This window comes from Chionomys nivalis, chromosome 6 (assembly GCF_950005125.1).
Source record: "Chionomys nivalis chromosome 6, mChiNiv1.1, whole genome shotgun sequence".
Taxonomy (NCBI): Eukaryota; Metazoa; Chordata; class Mammalia; order Rodentia; family Cricetidae; genus Chionomys; species Chionomys nivalis.
Genome location: NC_080091.1, coordinates 92,363,262 through 92,388,807, shown reverse-complemented (window position 1 = coordinate 92,388,807; position 25,546 = coordinate 92,363,262). Strand labels below are relative to the sequence as shown.

At 42.9% G+C, this 25,546-nt stretch overlaps 1 protein-coding gene across 6 annotated transcripts in view; it reads right to left on the bottom strand.

The window, feature by feature from the left end:
- The window catches only part of Wdfy3 (WD repeat and FYVE domain containing 3), a 242,464-nt gene that overhangs the window by 64,508 nt on the left and 152,410 nt on the right, over window positions 1-25,546 (bottom strand). For 5 of the 6 annotated variants that reach the window (XM_057772666.1, XM_057772670.1, XM_057772671.1 and 2 more), the window contains 14 exons: window positions 24,504-24,685; window positions 22,346-22,577; window positions 20,526-20,686; window positions 18,156-18,267; window positions 14,985-15,175; window positions 13,585-13,737; window positions 12,068-12,141; window positions 11,824-11,985; window positions 10,329-10,423; window positions 6,917-7,037; window positions 5,899-6,116; window positions 4,251-4,486; window positions 2,755-2,889; window positions 1,181-1,360 (listed from right to left, as the gene is read on the bottom strand). In XM_057772666.1, coding sequence (XP_057628649.1) covers window positions 1,181-1,360; window positions 2,755-2,889; window positions 4,251-4,486; window positions 5,899-6,116; window positions 6,917-7,037; window positions 10,329-10,423; window positions 11,824-11,985; window positions 12,068-12,141; window positions 13,585-13,737; window positions 14,985-15,175; window positions 18,156-18,267; window positions 20,526-20,686; window positions 22,346-22,577; window positions 24,504-24,685 — 2,252 coding nt within the window. The remainder of the gene's footprint in view (window positions 1-1,180; window positions 1,361-2,754; window positions 2,890-4,250; window positions 4,487-5,898; window positions 6,117-6,916; window positions 7,038-10,328; window positions 10,424-11,823; window positions 11,986-12,067; window positions 12,142-13,584; window positions 13,738-14,984; window positions 15,176-18,155; window positions 18,268-20,525; window positions 20,687-22,345; window positions 22,578-24,503; window positions 24,686-25,546) is intronic. The other variant, XM_057772669.1, reaches the window with a different exon arrangement.

The window sequence follows — 25,546 nt, the reverse complement described above, 5'->3', positions numbered from 1 at the left end:
GCCTTTGCTTCCCGGTAGGCTAGTCAGCTCAGGACCAGATTCTTCTATCCTGGCTTTCAAGGCAGGAATCTGGCACTGCACCATGCTACTCAACACTTCCAACAGACCATTGGTAATACATCTGCTTTATGGGGAATATGAACACTTCAGATACAGGACATGATGTCATGGGGACAATTGTACCTGCATATCTGAAGCTATCTGCTGAGAAGCCAAATGTCACTGGCCAGAGAAGAATCTATATACTGGCAAGCCCCAAGAGTTGAGCTATCTTTTTTTTTTTTTTTATTTTGCAGCTAAACAAAATCAATTAAACAAAATATCAATAAGTTTCAGCTAAGCCAGAGAAAGAGCTGTAGACAAATCCCAGATGTTGAAGAGGAGATGTTAAGGAAATGTTGTAAGTCCATATATGCATGCATGTGTGTGCATGTGCGCGTGCACACACACACAAATATGTATACACATACTTTTTAAACCAAAACAAGGACTCTAAAACTCTAAGCCAGCAGAGTGTTAAGGTTATCACAGTCTGTCTCTAAGTCAGGAATGGGCACTTCACATTTAGATAGAGGAAAAAATTAGTGTGAAGAAGGAAGAAGGGCGTTTACTTCAGACCCTGCAATGCATGACAGGAACAGGAAGTATGAACTATCTCTTTGGGCCTCTCTGAAAGGACAGACGTCTTTGTAGTCTGTCTGATTGTAGACTAATAATTTCCTGTTAAGTTAGTACAAAATAAAAGGTTGAACAAGGTAAGAAAAGCTGAGCAAAAGAATCACACTCATTTCGTCACTGATGAAGAAAGTCAACCCTATAAATCACTTGGTAAAAATAAAACCTAGCAAACATCTACCATCTAAAACAAAAACCAGTTTGTTTGGCTAGAATCCAGGTACTAAGAAGAACAGTTTCTAAGCACACAGCCACCATCTCCTGGAAAGACATACAACAGCAGTCGCCTGGTCAGAGGCATCAGCAACAGACTCACAACAGCATGGAGACAGAGAGCAGGGGGTGCAGTCTGTGGATCTCATAGGGGGAGGCCCTGACATCAGACAGTGACAGAGACGTGGTACAGAAGGTGACAGACAGACAAGCTAGTCAGGAACTTAGGGGGAAAACGTGCTTCCTCCAGAGCAGACCAATTCCAGCCTAACCGCTCCCTCCGACTTCTTACCATCTCTGAGTAAGGGCGGATGTTGAAGGGGAAGACAGTGGCTGCTAAGGCACACAGGAAATCGGGGCTCATCCACATGGAGGCGAGGTCTGGAACATTGTGGTACAAGTATCTGAAAAACTGCATCAGGGTCACTGGGTACTCGCGGAGCCACGACCCCTCTTCTTCTGACTGCCAGGGCTAACACAGGGCGAGAGAAAACAGCTGTGTTAGAGACGATTCTAACGGTGCTTTGCTGGGCTTGGTGCAAACATCTGCAAGCCAGCTCTTGGGGAGAGGAGGGAGAAACATCAGGAGTTAAGGTCATCCTCAGCTACAGGGAAAGTTTAAGGGTAGCCTGGGCTACAGGAGACCTTGTCTCAAATTAAAGAGGGGGGATTTACTATTTATTCTTCTTCTAATACTGCACATATCAATGATCCGAAACCTTATAAATCATACATGAGCAAAGACGTATGTGCAAACATGTAACGCACCCGGCAGTCAGAGGACACCCACACCCTTAGAAACTGCCCGCCAGCCCTCTCCACAGCTCGGCTAAGAACAGTTGTTGGCATCAACATGACTCCGGCTCTCTGCCTTTACTGTTCCTGGGCATCCTGCCAGAAAGCCGGGAGTAGGCTAAAGATGCAGAAGTCATTTCTCCCCATACACCTTCCACTACATCCCAGTGCAATACCTGCAAGCACTAGACGACAAACGTGGTGCTCCGTGGACAGTACGCAAATCTAAGTATTTGAAAAATGCTATTTCTTGAGACCTGTCCGGAGCGTGGCTTCTCGACATAGAATTTTACATTTATTTATGGACCAGCAGGAAAGTAAAGTTCAAAGGCAATGAATGCATTTAATGCAATGATGTTTTGTTCTTGGATGAGAACCATCAGATACAAGTAATGTAAGGACTCTAGGTTAGCATTTTCTCTTAATATACAATTCTAAGCTGTGTAACAAGCTAGGCCACCATTCACGGTGTGCCTGTAGACAGACAGGAGTAGATGCTGTCACTACTCTTCTAACCGCTATTCTATAAATAACTAGAACGGAAAATAACATCTAAATGAAAGTAATTTCAGAATCTCAATGTGTAACCATATCATATATACAAGATACTATGATTATATGCATATCTATTACTATATATCTTATGGTGGTAATATTAGTTGATACTTATGATACTTTTAATATATTTTGTGTATATAATACCTCAGAAATCCTCACAACCTACGAGATAAATGCTGTTATCACAAGATGACTAAACTTAAGATGTAGACAGAAGCTAGCACATTTGGAATACCAGGCGTGGGACCCTTGTTTCCAGAGTCTGTGGTTTCTGGTCGCTCTTAAGTGCTGGGGCTTAAACCCCACCTCCCACTTGGCAGGCAGAGAGTCAGCCAGTGAGCCACACCTCCAGCCTGTAATCTGTGGTCTTAACTACACTGCCTGTCCTTACATTAGAGGTAAGAAAACAACAGAGACTAGAGCCACGGCAAACAGACAGCTAGCTTTCTCTGTGCGGTAGCCAGCACTGCACGTGGGCTGTGGGCTGCCAGCCCTCTGGCCGTCGGAACTCACTGAATTCAGCATGCTGCGCAGCATCCCCAGCAGTAAGAAAGCAGATTCTGTGCACACGTTGTGGATGGAAGAGACCACTGTTCCGCTGGAGGCGGGGACTCCAAAGATAAAGGTCCAGATGGAATCCAAGTCAAACTGCAGATCAAGCAAGCAACAATAAGACACTGGTCATTTTTTCCCTAGAGGAGATGCCTAGATATTCTAACAATCTAAAATCTCTTTGAATCTACTTTTGCTTTAACTGAGTAATGACCAATCAATAGATCATTAGTAACCCTCCATTCTACATATCAAAGCTTGGGGAATACCGTATAGACCGTCGCCTGGTCCATCTCAGCAAGTACCTACACATTCAACGTTACTCTATTCCTTTTTTCTAGAGAAAATATGGCCCCAACCCCCACATAGCAATTAGAAAAAAGATGAAATCATCAATGTGATCATCTTAAGCAACATGTTTACAGGAGCACAGTGAAGTCAGTTCCCAAACTCAGCCATGACACAAACGTATGCTACCTATGAGTAAGATGTGACAGAATGAGTGGGTGATGAGAGCTACTGAGAGCAGCTTGACAGAACACCACGGCCATGGTGTCATGCGATTCAAAAAGACCTGGGAAACCAAATTCTACTGAGCATAAATCTAAGAGTAGCGCTTAGTATATTTCATGGAAAAGGCTTAGTTAAATATAAAAACTGCTTTGAATATCATTTGGTGTTGGATGGAAGCAAAGTCGAATTTAAAGGCTAAAGTAAGTCTTTATGGAGCCACAGATATCAGTTACATATAGACAATTTTAATGACAATTTTAATGACAACTCAAATCAATCATTACTGGAAATCATCCTGAAAATGTAGATGTTATATACCATTAAGAAATTAACAAAGTTTTTCAAACCAATACTTGTACCTACTCATTTTAGAGTGGTGTGTGTGTGTGTGTGTATGTGTGCGCAAAATAAGCAGATGTGTGTGGAGAACCAAGACTGATGTCTGGTATCTCTCCTTGATCACTCTCTAGCCTTCATTTTTATATTTTGAGACAAAGTCTCCCCATTGAACCTGAGGTTTACCAATTTGGGCACAGAGGGTCAATGAGTTCCAAGGGTCCCCACCCCCCTACTTAAGGGCTGGGGTCATGAGGCTGTGTAGCCATGGTGACTTCTTGCTCAGGTTCTGGGGGTCGCAGGCTCAAGCTATCTCCCCACACCCACCCTTCATTTATTATTATCTGGTATAAAATCAAATTTCTAGGTAAAGTTAGATTACTCAAAACAATCCCTTAGATCAGCGTTAATGTCACCCAAAGTCGTCATGTATAGACAATCACACAGAACAACCAGAGAGAAAAGAACATGTAACCGTGACAGGGATGTCTTCCTAGGAAAATTACCTAGCAAATTTTCAGGGTTTTTAAGTCCCCAAATTCAACTTTAAATGTCAGAAGGAAAAGAATGTCAGGTTTTACAGTGACACCTTACTAGGTAATTCCTACCTTGCAGCCCTGCTTACATCGGCTGCTGGTGACAGGCACACTGACCTGCAGGTTCTCAGGCAGCTCACTCACAGGCTGCTGCAGAAACAAGGCCATGAGAAGGAAATAGAGGGCAGGGACATTCGTGTGCTTAGGCAGGAAAGACTGCAGAACCAAGAAGCCGGGAAAATGGCAGGCCTCCCGGTTAATCTCCCTGACTGTGGATCTCCCACCGGCACTCCTGCCCACATTGAACCCTAGGAGAAAAAAAGTGGGGAAGAGTTAGGAAGGGTCCCAGTGCCACACTGACTAAGAGAGCACAATTCTGTGGCTGTGGCACACTTGTCCTGTGCTCACACAGGCAAAGCCAGCCAGGGACCAGCGGCTGACCCCATCTTTAGTCCAGGTTCACGACACCACCTGCTGGACCGCAGCAATCTACCCAGGAGGACACAGGTTCTCACAGAGAGCTGGAACAGGTCCACAGATGCTTCTCACAGTGGACAAGCACATTCAAGACAAGAGTAACTGTCAAAGAGCTCACGTTTCCAAAAGAATTAAGTGAAAACTGAGCAATTTGTCCTCAAAAAAAGGCAGCATACACATCTTAACCTTACGTTATATATGGAATCAGGCTTAGGAGTAAATGAAGACAAATGACCTCCTCACACAACACATCCGCACTGTGTCAGAAGACGGCAGACGTGGAGAAGGCAGATCCATGCCCACTGTGGCTGTGGTCTCCCCAAGCTGAGTGGGTCACCCACCATTCTCTGAAACTTTGCCAGGAGACAGCTGGGAGAGAGCCGTGGATGTGGATAAGAACATGCATGCATCTATGAATTCTGTCTCTACAGGAGTCCTCAATTACACCAGAGTTTCAGGGTACGACCCAAACATGGTCCTTCTGACACCCCATAACCAGCAGAGAGCTCAGTGCAGAGTGAATGTCAGCCACAATTTCAACAGAAATCTTTTGTGCACAGAAGCAGTAGTCTGACTTTCACTCTGAAGCTATTAAAATTTCAAATGGCGATTCACATTTTCCAGTTATGTTATTTAACACAATAAGAACAATTTATATCTAGGTTGTTTTTAAGTATATGTATCTTCACCAGTTTCTCAGTGTGGCTGAATTGTCTAAAATATACTCTAATGAAGAAAAATTTCTCACTCTCTTGCATACATCATCTTGTTTCTGAATCACAATGATCACATGTGACTTAGGCCCCGCCATACATATCTGAGACAATGGGGTGTCTATCCTGATGCGTCCCTGCTGTGTGACTGATGTCAGCCCTGGGCTTTGATAAACTTACACATCATCCAGTTACTGTGCAAACCAAACAAGCTATTGCACGGCGAGCACGGTGACTGGTGCAGGACATAGGCATGGACACTGACGTTCCCATTAGTCAATTCTGCTGTAACAGTTGAGGTCAAAGAAGATTGTATGGAACAATAAAAGCAAAGCCAGTTATCTGAGTTTTCACAAATTAAAATTCCGTCTCTGGCTGTGGTTTGAATCTGGAAGACTATAAGGTTTCTTTTCATTGTTATTAGAATTCACAGTTCCTAGTGGCGGCGCTATCAACTGGAGTGCGCACGCTTACACGGCACTCAGACAGACCAGCAGCGTATTTTGAAGCACGGAACTGGAGTCTCTCACCTAGCACAGTCCCTATCTTATTTGTCAGCACAGAATCCGTCTGCTCCAGCCATCCTCCGCCGCTGAGTCCTTCCTTAAACTTGATGAGGATCGACTGGTTACTCAGCAGGGCCACAAGAATCCGCATGGCAGCTGTGACTGTGGTGGGATGCAAGTGTTCTTCCATGAACATCAGGATCCAGTCAAAACCCAGGGTCCTCACCAGCTCTTCACAAGCCCTGTTCCAGGACAGACGGGTTCAAAGAAAGGAAATTAGCTTTCAAACTAAACTCAAATTTCAAATAGAAAATTTGGCTGAGCTTCATTTTCGAGATACTATCAATTTTAGGGTTAAAGTCGATCCTTTGAAACCTGTTTGCAATCTCTTCCTGTTTGACAGGAAGTGATGAGTAATTGATGTTGGATGTCCTTCTGTATATGTGTTTCTTCTATTGGTTAATGAATAAAACTGTTTCAGCCAATGGCTTAGCAGATTAAAACCAGATAGGAAATCTGAACAGAGAGAGAGAGAAAGAGAGAGAGAGAGAGAGAGAGAGAGAGAGAGAGAGAGAGTCGGTGGAATCGAAGAAATGCCATGCAGCCACAGAAGGAGAAAGATGCCAGAACATTACAGGTAACCACAGCCTTGTGGTGATGTATAGATGAACAGAAATGGGTTAATTTAAGATGTAAGAGCTAGCTAGGAGTATGTCTGAGCCATTGGCCAAACAGTGTTGTAATTAATATAGTTTCTGTGAGATTATTCAGGTCTGGGTGGCCAGGAAACGAAAGTGCAGTCTCCGTTTGTAGGACCAGCATACAGGAATATCAGTTCTTTTACTCTTTTTTATTCTTCATCCTCGTCGTCTTCTTTTTTTCCTTGAGAAAGGTTAGCACTACGTGGTCCTAGCTGTCCTAGAACTCACAATGTGACCAAGCTGGCCTAAACACACAAAGATTTGCCTGCCTCTGCTTCCCAAGTAGTGTGATTGAAGGTGTGCACCCTCATGCCAGGCTAGGAGCAGTAGGTTTCACTTACTGCAAGTTAATGCTTGTCTTTTCTTTCGATGTATGAACTAGTTTTAGCAAGATGTCTAGAAGTCTGTTCCTCAGAAGTATAAGATTAGCAGACACAAGACCTCCGAACTCCTCTTCTGATCCTAATGGGGAGATAAACACATTTACATACCCCAGGGATGGAGGATAAAATGCCCAATACTCTTCTTTGAAATAATGGGGAAAAAAGCCTTGTAGGAAACATGTTCTTCACAAGTGATTTCCACCATAGCAAAAAGAAAATGAACCAGATAATTTCTCTTTAGAACCATGACCAGTGTTCATTTATACCTCCAACATTGTCAAAGGTAGTGACTTCAGACTTTATTTCTCTTGTGTTTTAACTAATATTCCCCTATCTTCCTTAGTAGGAGGAAGCCACCAATTAAAACCATAGGAATCAAAACAGTTATTCCCACAGAACCTCAGTGTCCCTGACAGGTCCTCTACTTCCTATTTATAGATGAGGTAAATGCAGGCGTGTGGCCTAAAGCTCCTGGAACAGGCAACGCCCACATTAAAGCTTCGATATACTCAATGAACTCCCTAATTATGAAGACTTGGAATGTTGCAGATCAGGACCCCAGAGGCCTTAGGCTACGCTAAGCTTGCTCTTCTCTCCTGTGTCTGACCTAACGCCTCTATGTGATCCAGTAAACCCTTCTGAAATAAATTAACTCAGCAGACTGTGACCTTTCCCCAGCTACAGTTAGGAGAACATCAAGATGACAAGATGCTCCCTTGCTCTGCTGGATCCTGCTACCCAATGTTTGCACCAGTGTGAAAAACTACTTACTTTTGTTCTGTAACTACAAAACTTCACGAAGCCGTTCTACATTAAAACATGCTACCTGAGCCAACCTGAACCGAGGCCATGATCACTCATTACTGGCTCAAGAATAAACTTTCTCTTAATTTCTCTGAGATGAGAGCTATGCTTTCTGTTGAGACTAGATGTTAAAGTTTGAAAATAGGAATCATTAGTTTATTCAACAAATACAATACACAAAGCAAAGTGAGAATTTGTATAGTTCAGAACAGAGACAAAGTCTTCACAAAGCACAAAAGAAACTATAGCAAAGCTGAGCAAGACAGGTTCAGAGGCCCTCAGTGGGGTGGATCAGAAGCCTAGGGCTTGGGCACTGTTAGTCACTGCCACGCTTCCATTTCTGCTAGCACTGAGGCCCAGCCAGAACTCTATTGTGATTTTAGCTTTTACTTGTTTGGATCATGGACTACTCTAGAACTTTAGACTGTCTTTTAAAATATGGATTTGGCTGGGTGTGGTCACATGTGCCTTTAAACTAACATTCTAGAGGTGGGCAGATCTCTGTGAGTTCAAGGCCAGTCTCATCTTCATAGTGAGTTCCAGGCCAGTCAGGGCTACATAGTGAAATAAAAAGTAAATTTAGCTGAGTACAGTGGTGCATGACTTTAATCCCAGCAATCAGGAGGCAGAGGCACCTTGGTTTATATACCAGGTTAGGTCACCCAAAGACAGAAAGTGAGAGATCCCGACTCCTACTTCCCCTCCATATACACAAAGGGAATTTATTACTTTATTCATTATGATGCTTCAAGTTCACAAGGGGACTTAGGACACCCTCTTTCAGGTGCCGAGCACCAGGGGGCCTTGGAACACTCAGTTTTAAATAGGATCTCCCTCCCTCGGGAGTCAGGGAACTCTGGGGAAGAGGAGGTGGGAAGACTGGAAGAGCCAGAGGGGATGGAGGGCATCCCGAAAACAAGACTGCCACACCATGAACTCGGAGATTGTGGCAGCATGCCCAGGGCTGGCAAAGGTCTCAGCCAGATGGCCTTCTAGCCCCGAGAGTGGCAGATGCCACCACCTATTCTCAACACAGAAGTTGTCTCCAACTTATTTTTACCACCGAATCTCACTGGGGAAACAAGGCACACCTAAGGGCAGGCCCGAGCTCCACAGTGGATGGCCAACACAAAACAAACTCAATGTGACAGCATTTTCGAAGATTTTTTCTCACAATGCTTTGTCTGGGAACTTGTTGTTTTCTTCTTACAGGTCTTTTGCTTATATATTGTGGTTTCTGATTTTGTTCATGGGTCTTCTGTGCATGTGAACATGTGTCTCAGTATCTGTATGATTCTTTTTTTTTTTTTTTTTTTTTTTTTGGTTTTTCGAGACAGGGTTTCTCTGTGGTTTTGGAGCCTGTCCTGGAACTAGCTCTTGTAGACCAGGCTGGTCTCGAACTCACAGAGATCCGCCTGCCTCTGCCTCCCGAGTGCTGGGATTAAAGGCGTGCGCCACCACCGCCCGGCTTTATCTGTATGATTCTTATGCCATCCCTTTGGCCCTTTTTTATTCTGTTTGTTTTTTTCTTTTTGTCCATTCTGGTTTGATTTTATCTTCTTCTTATTATTTTATTTTTAGAGGACTGTATTCTAATGAGACAGAAAGACGGTGTGGATTTGGATGTGTGTGGGAGTATAGAGGATTGTGTGTGTGTGTGTGTGTGTGTGTAGAGGATCTGGGGAGAGTTGGGGTTAGGAAAACAATAAGCGGAATATACTGTATAAAAAATCTATTCAATAAAAACCAAAAACCTTATGTTGGTTTGGGCTACCTTGATTCAAATATAGTCACTATCTTAGATCTTTCAATTATGTTGCGTGAGTGGCAGATTCTTTTCCCTAAAACAGAGGTGGCAGTAACCACAGCACAGGGTTGTTGTGTAGTTAGATAGAACACACAATAAGTATTCAGCCAACACTGTCTATCCATTTCATCGTAATTCTGCTATTTTTTTCTAAGATCAAGGTAGTTTCAAATGAACTGGCAGGAGCAAATTAAGCCGGAGCTGAATGCTCTAGTCCACGTCTGTCATTAGTAGACCGGTTTTAGCATTCCAGTCTCTTAATCTTCGTCCTCTGCAAGCTGAGGTCACACTACTTTTGCTATACTTCTTCTGTGTACGTCTGTAAGCTATAAGATTCCATGGGATAGATTTTCTGATTATCTAACAGGGCAATAACATCAATAATGATGAACAAGGAAAGTTCTCTCTCAGTTTCAGCAGGTAAAGATTTCTCTCAATGACTACTGAAGACTATGGTAAAAAAAAAAAACTACAGAGAAATAATACTAGTAATATGGACATAATTTTAGAAATGAAGTAATTTCAATTATACCAGAAGAGAACTGCCATGACTCTAAAACCAGGAAAGATTTTATATGTTGTGACCACACAACATTTCTGCATATTACATAGATTTAACATATGATAGGCATACCCGTAAAAGACAAAAAAATGTAACATAAAGAGGAATGTCACATAATATTTTCACATACAATCCAGTCTCATTTGTATCATATAAGGGCAGAGTGATTAGCTGCCCATTTTCTTTGGTTAACTCACCCACGTCAGGTTTCTCTTCATTATTAATTTCCATAACCACGAATTTCTCACAAACTGCAAAGGTTGGCAAAGTAGAGGAAATGAACTGGCCAAACCTTTAAATAAAGCAGAAAGCAAAAAGGTCTAATTCTTCTTTTCCCTAGATCACGAGATACAAAGAAATGAGAAAACAAACACACACATTTCTGCTTCGACTTCTATGGCTCTTTAGGTGACGGTATTCAGTTTGTTTTCTCGTAGACCATACCTAATGCCATCAACACAGAGACGTCTCTAGGTTTTCAGAAGTCTGGGCTCTTTAACGCACTGAGCCACGTGACTTAAACAAGCTGGAGGGCATGACTGGTCAGGTTAGATGCTCTGGCTGATCTGTGTGAGTCCACTGAGCCGGGGATGGAGAGCCTGGGTTTAGAATGCAGGCTAGGTTATACATATATGATGTGTGTGCGTGTATATAAGTATATTTACGTGCACACACACACAGAGGCACTGACTGACTTTTAACAATGTGACAGAGACAAGCAGTTAGAGTTCTCTGGGCCCTTGTTCATTTACAAAGGAAGTGGAAAAGTTAAAAAAATAAAATGTTGATGAGGTTTGGTGATAATTTCATCTAAGTGGTCATATGGCAGGATAAATTCTAAATAAGTAATTAAGATAATTGAAATTCTCCAAAACACTGTCAAAGCCTCAGCTTTGAATATCAAAGTTAAAACCATCAAACAACTTTCTGCAGACTCCATAAATAAAAGGAAAGGCTCTGAATTTCCCTCATGTTAAAAAAAAAGCTATTACCTATGGCACATGCATGCAAGTGTGTGTGTGTGACTGTGGGGTAAGCATGTGTGTAGGGGTGAGTGCCTGTGCATGTGTGCAGGACAGAGAATGAACTGGCGTTCCTACCTTGTCCTTCTCTACTTTGTTCTTTTGAGACAGGGTCTCTTCCTGAGCCTGGTGCTCCTATGTGACTGCTGGGCGAGCAGCCAGCCCCAGTGACCCTTCTGTCTCTGCTTCCACCTGTATGGGGTTACAGGCAGATCTGGCTTGCTATGTAGGTGCTACTCAGCTCATCACAGCTGCATAGCAAGTGATCTTACACCCCGAGCCATCTCTTCAGTTACTCTAAGCAAATTAATTCTCAAATCATATAAAATATTTATGTCTCCAACCATAAAGTTTCATCTGTTTCTGAGTGACAGAGGGCAAGGCAAGGTGCAAAGCAGAAGTCCATATGCACGTGTGTGACACACACCCGAGAATGAACAAGCCTTGAGGGGTAAGGGTGGGGCTGACAATTCCTCAATCCCTATACTGAAAACTTCACATCTAGGTCAGCCGATGTTTTGGCTGATTTCCACACCCTTCCCACAACTTACTTGCACGATACTGACATTACAAATGTTACATGAGCATAGGGACCCTAGGGACCAATTCCATCCAACTCAACTCATCTCTACCTCACTGGCGATTTCAGTCTCTAGAGAGACAAACCCACCTGAGCAGGTCGTTGCTGCTGGGGAAGCCCTGCAGCAGGAAGCTGAGGACATTACTAATAGCAGCAATGGTCGGCTGGGACAAGGACATGTCTCGGAGAGTCAGGAGCAGCTTGGGGATTAGCTGAAATTCCCTCATTAACTTGGCATTCTTGGAAGCCTCACTGTAAGAGAAAGACAGTTCACACATTGTAAGACCATCTCTTTCATAAGTGGATAGTCAACGACACGAGCATTAACTAATACCTGGACTCGGTCAGTAGTTCAATGAAGTGTTCAAATAAAGAAAGATGAAGTTCATACGGTGCGTGGAGCCAGACCTACAACAAAGCATGAACAACAAAATATTTAAGCCTGAAAATGCCCTATTGATTGTCAGCAGAACAAAATCAAGCACACTAATGGAACATACTTTAGTCATATAATTAACTATATACAGCAGAAAATGGGGGAGAAAAATCAGTCACTATAAACAGACCCAAGAAGACAGAAATGCAATTAGCATGCTTTTAAATCTATTATATATATTCTATATGTCATAAAGATAAATACGATCGATGACATTTTTAAAGTGTAGAAAAGTGAAAATGGCCAAGTAGAAATGCATTTACGCAAAAGCATCTTTAAATAAAAAGAGAGAGAGAAAAAAAAAAGCCTTCTTCAGATGGGAGAATTCATTGCCAGCAGACCTTGGTTATAATTCAGGTACGAGACAGAATACAGATTTACAAATAAGGACTGTGTTGTTAGGCCAAAGAGAAGGCTCAGTCATTAGGAGCCCTCGCTGCTCTTGAGAGGAGACAGCTTCAGTTCCCAGCACCCAGACTGGATGGTGCACAGCTACCTGTAACCGCAGCTCCAGGGGACCCGAAACCCTATTCCGGTCTCCTTGGGTACTGCACACGGGCACAGATATACTTACATAAAAAATAAAAATAAAATCTTTAAAGAGCTGTAAATATGATACATCTGGGCAATGAAAAGATTTTTTAAAATGCATTTAAAAAATTAACTGATCATTTAAGGTGAAAATAATATAAACTATTTTGGATATTATAAATTAGAAAAATGCACAAATACAGCAGAGGACAGGAAAGAAGAAATGGACATAGTACAATATTCTTCAAAGATAAACCACATTATTTTAGATTATAAAATAATATCAAAGAAAATATATGCTGTTATGATTATTTTATTTGTGAAATGGCTGTTTATAAAAAGGGGAGGAATTATTTATAGACTACTGTGGCTTAGTAATAAAAGATGCTCTAAAAAGTCATGGAGTAGAAAGGTACTGTGAAACGGAGCCAGAATTTGGTATTAAACTAAATTTATGTTTGCATATTAAATGGTAATCATAAACTTGAAATCATAAACTTGAAAACTGCTGTTTCAGGGAGCACATTCTTTCACTATGGAGCTGCTAACCACCCAGACTCCACTTCTCGTGGAAAAGTTCCTTTCACAAGAGCGTAATGGGAACCTTTGGTTACGCCTGCTGCAGTAAAAACGGGCAGTTGCAGGGTATGTATTAAGCATTTAATTTCTGTAACATTTGTAGAACAGGATGTATTTGGAGAAAAGGAAATATAATTACTTGATTTCTTATGTTTTACTAAATGATATTGATATAATCATAAAATTACATGATTTCAGACACATATATCTGAGATAAAACTGCTTAACTCTCTCATAGAGAAGAAAAAAGAAAAAGTTGAATAGATCCATCAACTTTGTATTCTCAGTTAGTGTGTATAACTTACTTCAAAATCACAAAGCAGGTCCTGGAAAGCGGTGGAATTGGGAATAATGGATGTCTCATGGCCACTGTCAACGGTCCCCACCAGGGAAAACGTGAGATGCAGGATGTGGCTGTTGAGAAGGGAGCGTTTCTTTTTTAGCAGCATTGCCAACAACTGGAAGAAGAAACACAACAGGCCTATTGCAGATAATCACGTGGATCGTGGCACATATAACCGACCTAGTCAATGGGTTAACTCTTTGTTGGCTTTATGACCTAATGCTATTAGTGCAGGTGAGGTCCCGCTGGGTGAAAGGAGCCACGGGGGATGTACTCGTTGAAACAGTCCTCAGTCCCTTCCTGTCTCCTGCTGCATGAGATCAACAACTCTCCTCAGGCACATGCTCCCCACTCCGATGTCCTATTTTACAACAGGCCAACAGTCACAGAGCTGGCAGATCATGAACCAAGCCCCCAACGGCACAAGCCGGAAGACAGCACTCATGCCTTCGTGCTGGTTTTCACAGGTGTCCAGAGAGACAGCAACAAAACTCGACAGCAGAGACTCTCGGCTTTGCCTCAAGTATTTATTTTAAATTGTTTCCCTTGCATTCCTTTTCTGCCCCACAGACTACACAGCAGAGAACGACGCCGATCTTACAACCCCTGTGCACCGTTGGGAACAGCCGTGTGTGCTCGCTGTACAGTGGCTCTCCATACTTGAGTGAGTATGAGAGCTAGAGATGAAGGGGTGGGAAATAGAAGGGAGCCAGAAAGAAAATGGGGAAAGCTTTGAGGGGTCACCAACCCCCAGTCTCTCCAAGTAGCAGCTTAACCTGATCCATTTCACTTCACTCCCTCTGGGTAGGGAAAGAACACCCAAGCAAGGAAACAGCGATCTGAACATAGTTGGCTTTCTCTATCCATGGCGCTTGAACATACAGATTAGGTCAAATTGAAGTCAAAAACATCCTATTTAAAAGCATTGTACAGACATTTTCTCTAATTATCCCCTAACCACCGCACTACATAGTAACTGTAGGGAGAGAACTGTAGGGACAGAATTCACATAGTAGTATGAGCGATAGACATCTCAGATTTCAGCACATGGACTAGTCACACCCAAGTCACATGCAAAAGCAGCATGGATGGATGAGATGTGTGTGAGACTTGCGTGGAGACCTGGAACCATTCCACAGGACAGCAAGGGTCCAGCGCCTCATACATGTCAAGGCTGCTGAAACAATGCAGTCTGCAGGACATGCATGACTGAGAGAAAGACGTGGACCTGAGAAACCAAAGTTAAACAAAGCCACACAGATGTCTCCTCATTCGATGCGTTTCCAGTTTAGAAAACAGGACTAATGAGAATGAGGTGATCTGGGTAAAGCGGAGTGACGGCAAAGCCTTACGGTTACCAACCTGATAGCCCTTGATTCTCTCCATCTCCTTACTGGCTAGCGGGTTACTCTTGACCACACAGACCAGAGCCTTGACTGCTGCATACAACCCTTCCACATCAGAGGCCATGGCCACCAGGCCCAGGATGGCAGCAGCTCCTCCAATGTACTGCAGCGTAGTGGCAACAGGCTTAGGGACAAACGTTCTTACTCCTGATTGAAAGGAGAGCGAATGATAATTAAATAGATTTCCCATGCAAGCAAGAAGTCGCACTGACGAGTTTGCTAACAGTCACATATTTCATAAAAACAAAAACAAACAAAAAAAAAAACTGCAAAGGAAGAATTTGGGAGAAGGCAGTGTTAGTTTCCGTACTCCCAGAAAGGCGTGAGACGAGCATATAGGATGGGTTTAGTACAGCTTCACCTATCCAGTACACGGTGCTGGGCAAGAGACAGGCTAGAAACACAGAGGTCAGGAATTTGGGGTGAGAAAGAGCTTCCTAGTTTCTGCCAGGGAATCCATGTGGGGAAATGAGTGCAAGGCAGGGATGCTGCTCCGGTGAGCGCTACCTGACTGCTCTTTAGGACTGAGTGATTAAGATGCCAAATCAGAGGCTGGAGAGATGGCTCAGTGGTTAGAGTGCAGCGTGTGGTCTTAGAGAGCTGGAGTTCAACTCTTAGCACTCATGTTAGGTGGCTACAACCTCCCGTAACACCAGCTTCAGGATCCAGCGTGTTTGGCCTCTGAGGGTGCCTGCCCATCTGTGCACCTCAGCTTCTGCATATACACATACTTAAAAATTAAAAAAAATCTTTAAAAGTAGCTGTGACGTGTAGCCCCTGTTACTAAGAAGGATGGATGAAGATCACTTGAGCCCAGAGTTTTGAGATCAGTCACAATATAAAATGTATGAGGAATCATTATTTTATACTTAGCTAAAATTGCATTTGTACATATAAGTGTATGTGCATATACACACACATTTCAAATGAAATTACATCATACAGGCTTATAATACTCCTCCCACAAACTATCTAACAAACCTTCAATTAGTACCAGGCATGGGAAAGCTTTCAAGTGGTTAGTCAGGGGAGTCTGTCCAAGTGAGTCCCAAAACAACAGAGCCTATTGCCAAAGCCCCTGGATGTCTCCCTGTTGTCATAGCTCCTTGATGCCTTGCTATTGCCATAGCTCCTGGATACCTCCTTGTTGCCATAGCTCCTTGAGGTCTCCCAAATACAAAGACATTACACATACTTTGAGGGTCTGAGCTGGAACTGACCCCAAACCTCCTCCTTGAGAACTATTTTTCATAGTACTGGAAGGCGCAATGCAAGGTACTGAGGGAGGAAAGGACCAAGAGTCCTAGCCAGGTGTGGCACCTATGTCCATCACAATGACCAGGGGGCAAGCTATCCCTATAAATGCCACCCAGCCATGACACATGGCTGGTAAGGTCATGGATCTGAGGTTCTTCTAGGGCGACTTTCCTAACCTACTATAACCTGGCTACAGTCTACACACTTACCCTTATGTGCACAGATAAGCATAGCTCTCACTCCCCATCAATCTCTATTTGCAGAAGCAAGAGATCAGTATGTCAAGTCACAAGAGATCAAAATGCAGATCAGCTGATTGTGTGGTACCCAGCCCCAACTGCTCCATCTCTCGGGGAACAGAATGGACGAGAGGCTGGAGAAAATGTAAGACCAGGGAAGTCTGCTATGAAACTGTGACTCTTAGAAGTGACAGAGAAGCTGTGTTCATGAAATCTCAATATGTCTCCCTAACGACCTGAAGAGTTCCACCAATGGTTGATATCCCAATGTCGATATCTCATTGGGACCCACAACGTGATGAAGAGTGACAGGCAGTTGACAACTGCTGAGAGAGGGAAACTCAATCTTCACTGGAGAAGAGCTCTCTGATTGGGTTACCCCAAACCAAGTGGACAGCCTTAAACACAGGCATGCAAGCGACTGAGCAGACCCAGCAGGCTGTACTTCTAAGTTGGTTCAGTTCTCTGAATGTGTAAAGACAATGGCTGTGAATCTGGGAAGCCAGGAGGCAGGGCCCTTAGACATGAGGGATAGAAGGGAGGAGAGAAATGATGTGATTATAGTTTAACTAAATAAAAAAGGAAAAACCCAATATAAATATACCCACATGTTAATATGAATTTAATGTTTATAGGCTTTGCAGCGTTTATAACATTTTAATCCATGAGAACCATGGATTTTGAGAACTATTTTCTAAGGCTATCAGGGTAAGTGTTATTCACAGGGAAGGAAACTGAAGTCTAAGCAGCTTAGATGCTTGGCCTGAGTCACTCAGTGGGATGGCAGGAATTGGAACCTGGTCTGCCAATGCTTTGCTCATCACTTCCCACCACACCACACTGTGCTGGGGATCTGTAAAGAATGGAAAGCCCTAAGTCCCAAAAGCGGTGCTCCATCAAACAGGGGACCTTTAATAATGCAATATTACCACAAAAGAAAAGCAGGGTCAGGATATGGCCAGCATAGGGTGCTGAAAATTGCAAGGATGAATTCAACATAGGAGTTGGCCCAGCAAAACTGTTACTCTAAAAAGGAACCAGCATCACGGGAGCACAACTTTAATCAGTTCTCCTGAAGCCTGGGAGCCTGATCGGGGTGCCTTGATCCTGCCTAACCATAAACTCCAACTCCAAGACAGAGCGTGGAGCTCTAGCAGAGGCAACTCTGATGCCTGTGACAGGTGGACCGTGTCTACACCCAGAAGCTCCCCCACTTCACTCTTTCTGCTGCCGTCTGGAGGTACTGGGGATTAGACCAATGGCTTTGTGCCTGCTACAACCCTGTTCTTTCAGATCATTTTTAAGAAACAGAAAGACATAAGGGCAAAACCAGCATAGAATGAAGTCACGAAGTAATCAATGCTTTGATTTTCACAACTGTTTCTACATGTCATTTGCAGTTTGTACAGAAGCTCAGGAGATTTCATGAGTGCTCATAATTTTTAAATATGATTAGAATTTGGGACAAATTCATAACACAGCAGGAACATGATCTGTAATGTTAAAGTGTAATGTCAAGTGCTTCAAAATATAAACCTAAAACATTCCTTGTCTCCCTTTATATGAATACGAAGGAAAGAAATGCACATTTGAAAGCAAAGAATTTAAAACAAGAAAGACAATTTACTCACCCAAGTAACCAATGAGAGCGGCCCCAATTGTGCGTGCTGGGCCATTGAGATGGCCTGCGGCATTGTGAACCAGCTTCACCGGGGTGGCATTCTCATGGGAGGAAATGCCCAACTGGAGAACAGGAAAGGAAAAGAACACAATCAGAGAAGAACGAATGGTCTGGTACGGTGCTACCACTCCTATGATGGGTAAACCCTTTCTGTCTCCTACTTACAGAATATGTAAATATGAGTCTTCTTTACAATCTTTCCTTTAATTGGGCAAGGACTTCCAAAGTATGAGATTTAATAAAAGTAATTTTAAACACAGTCGACAGAGGTAAAGATGGCAGAAATATTTGAGAGACTTCCTGAACAGACTTCCCTGTGGCTGTCCATCATTCAGTGCCTCGCAGACAAAAATGTTGATGATGCAGTTTTATCCAGACCCAATCAGCTTCATTTGTATAAAATTTCCAAGATTACAGACGAAACATGACTACATAAGGAAATTATAAAACATACCGACTAGGCTCTTCTGCCATAAAGCCAGAATCACAGAGAAAACCTTTTTTTATTGTATTTGTTTAAATTTTAACAATATCAGTATTTTTTTTTTAAAGGAAGTCTATGTGGTCCAAGCTTAAAATTTCAGTGTCTAGGAGGCTAAGGCAGGAGGAATCCAGGTCAAGACCGATGTGGCCTATGCAGTGAGAACTTGCCTCAGAAAGCACAAACCAGTCAGCCTAATAACTTATCAAACAAACACTAGAAATTGAGTTCTTTAGGACCATAAGGTTCAACTTCTTAACATTCTGTGGTGTGGGGGTCACACCTAGGGAATGTGTGCAAAGAAAGTGTTCTACGGCTGCGCTACACTCAGGCTGAACTTGACGCTGCCAACATAAGCGTTGATACTCAGCAAGATATTCTCAGTTTCCCAATTAAGCTAAATATTTAAATATGTTTGGCCTAAATTAGGAGCAAAATGTACCAAATATAAATGGCACATGAAGGTGGCAATATGGAAAAACAAATATGCTAATTAAAGTCCCAGAATAAAACTAAGAAAATGCAGCAGAAAGGTATTTGCAAATCTAATTACTGAAAGGTAGTGGAAGATGTGAATTTATATTTCAAGAGAGTCAATGCTTCCATTCCAATCAGGGAACACATTTCTCAAAAAGTCTAGGTATTTCATATTTGATTTTTAGAGATCAAATGTGAAAGAAAGAAAGAAAGAAAGAAAGAAAGAAAGAAAGAAAGAAAGAAAGAAAGAAAGAAAGATGTTGTAATAAGAGTGGCGGGGCTGTGTTCGCCACCCGGCTGTCCGCACGACTAGCTTATGCTCCAAAATAATTACACGGAAACTGTATTTTTTTAATCACTGTCTGGCCCATTAGTTCCAGCCTCTTATTGGCTAGCTCTTACATATTGATCTAACCCATTTTATGGGCCAGACAGTTTCTTTATTAATTAACCAATAAAAGCAACAGATTAGAAAGAAATCACTCCCACATCAGAAAGAAAGAAAGAAAGAAAGAAAGAAAGAAAGAAAGAAAGAAAGAAAGAAAGAAAGAAAGGGAGAAAGAACACACAGAGAACCATCACTTCAGATGCTCAGGTCTGCATCAGAAACTACACAATACAACAAAGGAAGTAGTTTGGTTTGATTGAATTGTCAACTTGACACAACCCAGAACCACCTGAAAGGAAAGTCTCCAATCGAGAACTGTCTAATCAGATTGGCCTGTGGCCATGTCCGCGGGGAATTGTCTTACTAACTGATGCAGGTGAGGCTGGCCCACTGTGGGTGGCACCATCCCTAGGCAGGTCATCTAGAGCTGCATAAATAGCTAAGCACGAACCCAAGAGGGAGTCGCAGGCAGGGTTCCTCCACTTCTTGTTCAAGTTCCTGACATGATTCAGTGAGGGACTGAAACCTAACCCTTTTCTCGTCCTAAGCTGCTTTTGATCAAAGTGTGTGTCAGCGAGAGAACGACCCCAGAAGAGGAAAAGAGTAACAAATGTTGCAGTTACATCCAGCAACCCTGCCCTGCGGGGAGGAAGACCACGGCAGTCTCTTGGATGCTTTACCAAATTACCACCCAGCTAAGGACAACATTAACTTGATGATCTTAGTTCTGAAGATCTGTGGACAAACCCGGTCCTGGCGGCCTAGGAAGGTACTGGCAGCGTTGTATTGGTTGTGGAGAATCCATTGTCTTTTGGCCTACATTTGTTGGCCCATGTTCCCTTGTTTTCATCTTTAAATCAAGCAACATCGCACTCTACTACATTGGGCTTCACATCTGAGGGACCCTGAGGGCCCATCTGGACCACCCTCCCAGTGAGAACCGCCATGGTGAACTAGGAGAGCGTTCCACTTACCTGTTTAGCGATAGCTTTGCTGTCTAACTTGTTATAGACTTTCCGAATTCTTGCCACTGTTAGGGAGGACACGGAGAGTGCATAGAGGCCAAATGAAACCTTTTCCTCTGCAACTAGTGACACAGGCGAAGGAATGACACCTTCAGACTTTACATCTTTACCTTCAAAAGAAAGAGAGCATCTTATCACAACGGCCAATCGTTTTCTACACGCTCAGAACAAAGCGTCTGTTTTTCCTGTCATTCTTGCCTGGGTGGCTTTAAATATGTTTTAAAGTGGAAATAAAAGACAGCCAGATTTCACAGCAAGATTTCAATCCATTTTGCCTTTTTAGCTCTTGTCTATTTCTGTGACTACAGTATAGGAAAGGGGCTGCCAGTCATACAAGCCTATACCCGTTTTACTCTTACCGAACCTGACCATCAGGCCTACTGCGCAGGGGGCGAAGGGATGAAAACTCATCTAACAAACCATCAAACACTCCATTCTGCATGGGAAAACCTAAGAACGCCTGGTTGTCGGCAGCTCTGCTTACCAAGCGCTCTCACCTAACCACGGTGGGGAAGAACACACATTTTGGAATCTTGCTTTACTACTGAAAATCTATGTAGTAAATCTATTTGTCTGTCTGTCTCTGCCTCAGCTCCTACACTGATGAAACGGAAGTGAAAATGGCAGGAGCTGAGACGCTGCTTTGAGAGAAATAAATATGCATGAGGCGGAGCAGAGAACAAGGCCCTTGGGGTATTAACCGACTGAGCACAGGGTCGGCTCTCATCAGACACAGGGCTGAGTAAACAAAGTACTCAATCATCATCAAGTTAGCTAATATTTAGAACTTATCTGTCATAACTAAGGTCTCTGAGACCATGAGTGAAATCAGAACAAGGAAATATGGGTGCCACAAGTAAACTGTAGTCAAAAACGGATTTCAGAAAATTGATTATTACGAGTGACAGCTTTAATCTTGAGAATTTTTTATTGGGCCTACTTGTTCTTTTGTAAACATTTAAATATTTAAATTGCTTCATGTGATAGAAGTAACAACATAAAGAAAATAGGATTGGAGTTGACCAAAATCTTCATCTTTAATCCAAGAATAAAACATGGGAAATTAGTGAGTAGATAGTGAATCAGAACAGCACAATGTGATTGTGAAAAGGAAATTAGTGAGTAGATAGTGAATCAGAACAGTACAGTGTGATTGTGAAAAGGAAATTAGTGAGTAGATAGTGAATCAGAACAGTACAGTGTGATTGTGAAAAGGAAATTAGTGAGTAGATAGTGAATCAGAACAGTACAGTGTAATTGTGAAAAGGACAGTGTGATTGTGAAAAGCACAGTGTGATTGTGAAAAGCACAGTGTGATTGTGAAAAGGAGCACTATATTTTCTTTCTTCCCCCCCCCCCCCCCCTTTCTTCTTTTGGTTTTCCGAGACAGGGTTTCTCCATGTAGCCCTGGCTGTCCTGGAACTAGCTCTTGTAGATCAGGTTGGCCTTAAACTCACAGAGATCCTCCCAAGTGCTGGGATTAAAGGCGGGCCTCACCACTGCCTGGCTCTATATTTTGTTCTCTCTATCAATTTATTCGTGATGCTGAGGAATGAATCCAAGGCCCAGACAAGGCAGCAAAACACTCTAGTCCTGAGATATATCCTCAACCCGAGAAGAGCACTTTCAACAGGAGTGATGGATAAAATTAAAAAGCACTTTCCCAGCCAAACACATACCCAGTCCTACATACACACACACGAATCTCCGAATCTCACTGCAGAAGTTATGCCCCATACAGCGTGCAGAACTGAGGCTAAGTTACTCACATGGCACGCAGACAGCCTGGAAACTTCCAACGTAATTTGGTCCGAGTTCATAGATGGCGGTGACACTGGAAGGAGGTAGAACTTCCTCTAAGAAGTGAGTGGGCCCCAGGCGCCAGACCAGTGACGCAGTGTGGCGCTGTGCAGGAGGAGTCCCGATGTAGGCGTAGACTGTGCTCAGCACTGGGGGATTTGCAGAGCCAGAGCCTCCAGGAGTGCTGTGGACATAATGCAACTGCAGAGAAGACACAAGGGTGAGACGGCGAAAGCCTGGAACCCAGGAATAACTACTTTACATTATATGTGTTCTCATTATCCCAAGACCACACCATATATTCAAACCAAGTTGAGAAACACAAAGGGCAAAATTCTACGGTTTGTAACTGGGTGGTCAATGCAGAAATTTGTCATCAGATTCTCACAAAGTACATTATATAGAGAAATGGCAGCAATTAAATATAGGGATACTATCACTCACTGCCTGTGGTCTGATTATCAGATTAATGATGCTTCTCTGAAAATGCAGAGTTCACAGTTCTATGATGAAACCACTATTGATGTGAGTCTAATGAAAATTACTGATTAAAAGTATCTTAATAGTTAGAAAAAAAATCTATAATTTATATGCATATATATTATCTCAACACAAGATAGGCATGGTTGATTGACATTCTCAGAGTTGAAAATGTTTTGTTTACTGATGAGACATCTTAATTATCAATCAACTCATTTTAAATAAATATATATTTCAGTTGGTTGTAAGAGATGAGGAACTGAGGGTCTGCCTGTAACGGTGGCTTCTGTGACAGGTGAGAGACATTGCCACTGATTTGTTTTTCCATAACATCAGCCAACCTCAGATCATACCCCAAATTTTACATTATTAAAGAATGATCCCAGGGCTGGAGAGATGGCTCAGAGGTTAAGAGCATTGCCTGCTCTTCCAAAGGTCCTGAGTTCAATTCCCAGCAACCACATGGTGGCTCACAACCTCTGTAATGGGGTCTGGTGCCCTCTTCTGGTCTACAGGCATACACACAGACAGAATATTGTATACATAATAAATAAATATTTAAAAAAAAAAAAAAAGAATGATCCCAGTGTTGTCAGCGTGGAGGAAAGGCACTCTCAGTAGACGTGTGTACGTGGACATGTGTGTGTAATGCTGCTGTGTGCCTCTCAATCCTAAAAGCTGGCGACACAATAGCGTGAATAAGGAGGAACCTAGCAGAGTCTAGAGACTCACTTTAAACACCACCATACACCAAAGAATCAGTGAACACTGTAATGGGAAGTTCCGGCATTTATCTCATTGGCACAGAATGTCACAATAAAACATCACTACCACTGGGGAAGATGATTCCAGGAAGCTGATGTTTTCACACAAAGAGACTAATTTGCTTTCGTTATTCTCTCAAATAACATCAGTGTAAGATGGACACTGTCTCACACAAGTTAAGGAATTTTAACCTTGCTGAGTTCTGTTCAAAGTAAGGACAGCTTACAGCCTGGACCGGAAATGCTTTAGATCGATTTAGTCTGAACTGGAAGTGTTTCAGACAGATTTTCCAGACTTTAGCATATCTATGCAAATTTTGTTACTCAGAATATGTAAAATTCAAAATACTTTGAAATCCCCCCCCCCAACCTTTTGTGAATAATACTGGCACTCAGGAAGTTTTAGATTTTGGTGTATTTTGAACTTTAGGTTTAGAAACGTTCACCTGAGACCAATATTCACCTCATTCAGGAAGGGATTCTTTACTCCTTCTTCCCAGTGCTCCTGAATACTAGAGTGTGACATTCTTGATACATCGCCATCCCTTCCCACAGCATGAGTACCCAAGGGAAACCCAGGCACGGTGGCCTGCATCAGTGAGCAGCACCGGAGAGGTGGAGGAGGAAGGCTCACAGGTGCTGGTGCCGACCAACCTAGTCATCCCGTGAGCTCTGGGTTGAGAGGGACCCTGTCTTAGAAACAGAGTAGTGGGCAACAGAGGAAGACACCCAAAGTCAACTGCTGGCCTCCACATATGCACACATGTACGCACGCATGTACGCACACATGCACGCATGCCCCTCTGCCGGTGTGCACATGCCCCATTACCTTCTCTCAAGAGCTGGCTTGAGAGGGCTGTGTTTCCCGGTGCAGAATGCTTACCTTCACAGTGCTGACCAGTTGCCCGTCAATATAGAGGGCCGCGGTGCTGTTCTTCAACATGCCTTTGCTCATCAGCAGAACCAGATGATGCCACTGTCCTTCCACTATCAGCTCTCCACATCGAAAGCGGGCACAGCACGGGAGAATCTCATAGAAGGAGGATTCTTCACTGAAATCATCAACTAAAGCAGTGGGAAAGAGTAAGAGTGCATGCCCACACTGCCCCTATTCTGTAACCATCATCAGAGGAAGGCATGCTGCTCATCCCACAGACCACCCTGCCCAGAATCTCAGGACAGCAGCTCTGCATGGCTCTGTGTGGAAGGCATCGGCGGTTGTAAGCTCTTGCTTTCTGGGAGAACCTTGTCCTACAGTCATCTTCTTCTGCCAGCTTCCCCAACTCTACAAGCTTCTCTACTCTCCCCACTTCTGCCTGATATGTAGCACTAGTCACACCGTGCTAGCACCAGGTTTACACATATGTAAACAGTAAGATTACAGGACAGAGAGAATTTTCTCCTTTTCTTATCTTTGAAACTGTAACTTAATTACCACAGTGCTCCCTTCCTTTTGCTTCCTCCTTCCCACCCCACCCCAGCTCCTCCCAGGTCTCCCTCCTTCCCTTTCTCCTCCCACCCCTACTTCCAACTCCTCCCAGATCCTTCCTATCTCCCTTTCCAGTTGTTCAGAATAATTTTGATCAACTATAACAAAAAACAAAGGGTTCATAATAATTTCATTTTAAATGTTCATCTAACTGAAAATTTATGTACTGTCTTTTGTTTTGTTTGTTGTTCTTGGTGGTGTTAGGAGGCAAATCCAGAACCCGACACGTGCCAACATGTATTCTTCCCCTGAGTTATAGCACAGTCTTGCTCTTTCTCACAATTTGTAGTGGGTAGACATCAGCTGAGAGACAGAGGTTAAAACCACATTGAAAAGGGGACATGAAGGAGCTAACATAACCCATAACCAACTTGGGAGCAGACAGGAAAGAGCATTAAATAAGTACATTTAAAAGTAAAGTTCCAATTATATGAAAG